At 35.9% G+C, this 4,770-nt stretch overlaps 1 protein-coding gene across 1 annotated transcript; it reads right to left on the bottom strand.

The window, feature by feature from the left end:
* Nucleotides 1-1,822: 1,822 nt before the first annotated feature.
* Nucleotides 1,823-4,324, bottom strand: LOC121372996 (zinc finger protein 431-like). The gene is made up of 2 exons (XM_041499436.1): nt 3,180-4,324; nt 1,823-1,901 (listed from the first exon to the last, which is right to left on the bottom strand). Exons 1-2 carry the CDS (start codon nt 4,247-4,249, stop codon nt 1,823-1,825), a joined length of 1,149 nt encoding a protein of 382 aa, XP_041355370.1. The 5' UTR covers nt 4,250-4,324.
* Nucleotides 4,325-4,770: the final 446 nt, after the last annotated feature.

The following is a 4,770-nucleotide window of genomic DNA, read 5'->3' as shown; positions in this document are numbered from 1 at the left end:
ATATTGATCTTCAAAATGTGGGAAATTTCCCTTTTGAAAAAAAAAAGAATTTGGAGATGTATGTCTCAGCCTTATAATAATAAAATTATAAAATCAAATTGGTTAAAGGTAATTACACTTGCGTTAATACACTACTGCGTTAATACTTAGTCACTTGCAAAAGGGGTGTGATACCTATTTGGAAATAAAAGCTGACATGATCTTAGGAATCTTCATACAACACCACGTTATGGTTAGTTTTCCAACAGTTAAAATTTTCTGATTAACTTGAATATATCTTATGCAATAAATAAATAAATAAATATATATAACTCACTTACATCCGCTTATGGGGGATAATGGTGTGTTTTTTTGGGTGGTGGTTTATGTTTGTTTTTTAAAAGAATTCTGGTCATGCAGTTTTTAAATGTCTATATTGATATAAAGAACTTCGAATAGGAATCTTTCTGAGAAAGAATGCTTCTTTCTTGCAATAATGCTCCTTTACCAGTGTGAATGACTATACTCTAAATTCGGGGAGCAATTAACTACTCCCCCTCAATTTTCTGCATGTCAGTGTGAATCAACATATGCTGTTTCAACTGTCCATTCCATGAGACACATTTTGCACACACCTGACATGTGAAAGACTTAACACCAGAATGAAACAACATATGTATGTTCAAGTATGACTTCGATGAGAAACATTTTGCACACACCTGACATGTGAAAGGCTTAACACCAGAATGAACCAACGTATGCTTGTTCAAGTATGACTTCGATGAGAAACATTTTGCACACCTCACAACTAAAAGGTTTAACACCACTGTGAACTAGCATGTGTACTTTCAAGTTGCAACTCAGTTTGAAACATTTTGAACAAACCTCACATTTAAAAGACCTCACATTTGAAAGACGACTTCAGTGTGCATTAAAAAAATGTTTTTTCAATATTTGTTCTTAGTGAATCGTTTTGCACACACCTCGCATTTAAAAGACTTGACATCAGTGTGAATTAAAACATGCTTTTTCAATTGTTTCTTCATAGTGAAACGTTTTGCACACACATCACAACTAAAAACCCTAACCCCAGTGTGAACTAGCATATGTTCTTTCAAGTTGTAACTAAAAGAAAAACGTTTTGCACATACCTCACACTTAAAAGGTTTTACCTCAGTATGAATGAACATAGGTTGTTTCAAGTGCCATATTAGTGAGAAACATTTTGCACACACCTCACATTTGAAAGGCCTAACTCCAGTGTGAATGACCATATGAGTTTTCAAGTTGGAACGTTTTTTGAAGCATTTTACACAAACCTCACAACTAAAATGCTTAACATCAATGTGAATCAACATATGCTGTTTCAAACAAGAACTGCAAGAGAAATATTTTGAACAGAATTCACATTTGAAAGGGCTAATTCCAGTGTGATTGAGCATGTCTTTTCATTTGGGAACTCCGAGAGAAACATTTTGCACAGACCTCGCATTTAAAAGGTTTAACGGCTCTGTGAAACAACATATGAGCTTTCAAGCTAGAAGGATATGAGAAACGTTTTGCACACACCTCACATTTGAAATTCTTAATTCCAGTGTGAATCAACATATGCTGTTTCAAGGAAGTATTCCAAAGAAAACACTTTCTACACACCTCACACTGATATGGTCGTTTACCAATGTGGATCCTCATATGCTGCTTAATGTAAGGCTTGTGAGAGAAACACTTTAAGCACATCCCACATTGGAAAGGTTTTTCACAAGAATGATCTGGGTTGTTTTCACAATGTTTTGACGAGACCTCACGTTCGACACATAGATCATCACTGTTTGACATATTGCATTCAAGACAGTGGACCTTCGTACATGTAGTTGATCAGCTTCACAGTCTTTTGTTTCGTTGGTAGCCTCTCTGATACCAGCCTGGAATGAACATCAAAATCAAAGTACAAAAAGAAGTACTAAAACAGTACTAGTAAATGAACAAATGAACCAGAAATGAAGACTTGAATAGCTTGACAAGATCTTTCACCTTTCCCTATAACTCGAAACATGCTCTGTCTTATTTCACCTTTCGCTATAACTCCAGACACGCTCCGTCTTTTCTGCATGTTTTTTTTGTTGACCTCTTCATTAGTAAGAACTACTGATATTTGTGTTTTGTTTGAGTTTATAATGAACCAATACATCCTGCAGCAAGTTACGTTTAATAATAATGTCCGTTTAGACTTTACAAGTGGTGCTATGCAAAGTATCTGTGAATGCACGTTTTCAATTTCGAATTGAATCAAAATAGATACCAAGAAAAAATAAATGGTGAATTTCTTTGTGTTTTTTTAGTGGTTTTTTTAAAAAAGAATTCTGATCATACAGTTGTTCTGTTTTTAAATCTCTATATTGATATAAGAACTTTGAATAGGAATCTTTGGGAGAAAGAATGTTCCTTTACCAGTGTGAATCACTATAATCAAAATTGGGGGAGCAATTAACTACTCCCCCTCGATTTTCTGCACGTCACAGTGAATCAACATATGCCGTTTCAAATGCCAATTCCATGAGAAACATTTTGCACACATCTCACATGTGAAAGGCTTAACACCAGAATGAACCAACGTATGCCTGATCAAGTATGACTTCGATGAGAAACATTTTGCACATACCTCACACGTGAAAGGCTTAACGCCAGAATGAATCAACATATGCTTGTTCAAGTATATCTTCGATGAGAAACATTTTGCACACACCTCACATGTGAAAGGCTTAAAACCAGAATGAAGCAACGTATGCTTGTTCAAGTATGACTTCGATGAGAAACATTTTGCACACACCTCGCAACTAAAAGGTTTAACACCACTGTGAACTAGCATGTGTACATTCAAGTTACAACTTAGTTTGAAACATTTTGCACAAACCTCACATTTAAAAGACTTGACATCAGTGTGAATTAAAACATGCTTTTTCAATTGTTTCTTCATAGTGAAACGTTTTGCACACACATCACAACTAAAAAGCGTAACCCCAGTGTGAACTAGCATATGTTCTTTCAAGTTGTAACTCAAAGAAAAACGTTTTGCACACACCTCACACTTAAAAGGCTTTACCCCAGTGTGAATCAACATATGTCTTTTCAAGTGAGAATTTTGTGAGAAACATTTTGCACACACCTCACATGTGAAAGGCTTAACACCAGAATGAACCAACATATGTTTGTTCAAGTATGTCTTCGACGAAAAACATTTTGTGCACACCTCACAACTAAAAGGTTTAACACCACTGTGAACTAGCATGTGTACTTTCAACTTGCATCTTAGTTTGAAACATTTTCCACACACCTCGCATTTAAAAGACTTGACATCAGTGTGAATTAAAACATGCTTTTTCAAGTATTTCTTCTTAGTGAAACGTTTTGCACACATATCACAACTAAAAAGCGTAACTCCAGTGTGAACTAGCATATGTTCTTTCAAGTTGTAATTCAAAGAAAAACGTTTTGCACACACCTCACACTTAAAAGGTTTAACACCAGTGTGAATAAACATATGTTGTTTCAAGTAAGATTTTAGTGAAAAAAGTTTTGCACATACCTCACACTTAAAAGGTTTAACACCAGTGTGAATCAACATATGCTGTTTCAAGTGACGTTTTATTGAGAAACATTTTGCACACACCTCACATTTGAAAGGCCTAACTCCAGTGTGAATGACCATATGAGTTTTCAAGTCAGAACGTTTTTTGAAGCATTTTGCACAAACTTCACAACTAAAATGCTTAACATCAGTGTGAATCAACATATGCTGTTTCAAATCAGAATTGCAAGAGAAATATTTTGAACACAAGTCACATTTGAAAGGGCTAACTCCAGTGTGAGTGAGCATATGTCTTTTCACGTGGGAACTCCGAGAGAAACATTTTGCACAGACCTCGCATTTAAAAGGTTTAACGGCACTGTGAAACAACATATGAGTTTTCAAGGTAGAACACTTAGAGAAATGTTTTGCACACACCTCGCATTTGAAATTCTTCACTCCAGTATGAATTAACATATGCTGTTTCAAGGAAGTATTCCAAAGAAAACACTTTCGACACACCTCACACTGATATGGTCGTTGACCAATGTGGATCCTCATATGCTGCTCAATGTAAGACTTGTGAGAGAAACACTTTAAGCACATCCCACACTGAAAAGGTTTTTCACAAGAATGATCTGGGTTGTTTTCACAATGTTTTGCCGAGACCTCACGTTCGGCACATTGATCATCACTGTTTGACATGTTGCATTCAAGACAGTGGATCTTGGTACATGTAGTTGATCAGCTTAACAGTCTTTTGTTTCGTTGGGAGCCTCTCTGATACCAACCTGGAATGAACATCAAAATCAAAGTACAAAAAGAAGTACTAAAACAGTACTAGTAAATGAACAAATGAACTAGAAATGAAGACTTGAATAGCTTAAGAAGACATTTCATAAGTCTACACACGCTCTGTACTTTTTCTATATTTTTTCTATATTTGTGTTCCTTGAATAGATCCAAAGAAAAAATTAATGGTGTAAATATACTTGCTGAATTGATAATCTGGCACTCATCATCATTCTTCTTTCAGTCCTATTTCGTTCATTTCGACATCTTGTTTGTACCGTGCCATAAGAACGATATCAGGTGTATGTGTGTGTGGTGTGGTGTGTTGTGGTGAGGTAGGGTGTGGTATGTTGAGGTGGGGGCACACTCTAGTGCGGGAGTCATAGCCTCATGGAGTAGGGAAGCAAAACGCATACATTTTCATCACCGAGTGT

The sequence above is a fragment of the Gigantopelta aegis genome, chromosome 5 (assembly GCF_016097555.1).
Source record: "Gigantopelta aegis isolate Gae_Host chromosome 5, Gae_host_genome, whole genome shotgun sequence".
Classification (NCBI taxonomy): domain Eukaryota; kingdom Metazoa; phylum Mollusca; class Gastropoda; order Neomphalida; family Peltospiridae; genus Gigantopelta; species Gigantopelta aegis.
The sequence above is the reverse complement of the archived record's forward strand: the minus strand, read 5'-3'. Positions and strand labels throughout refer to the sequence as shown.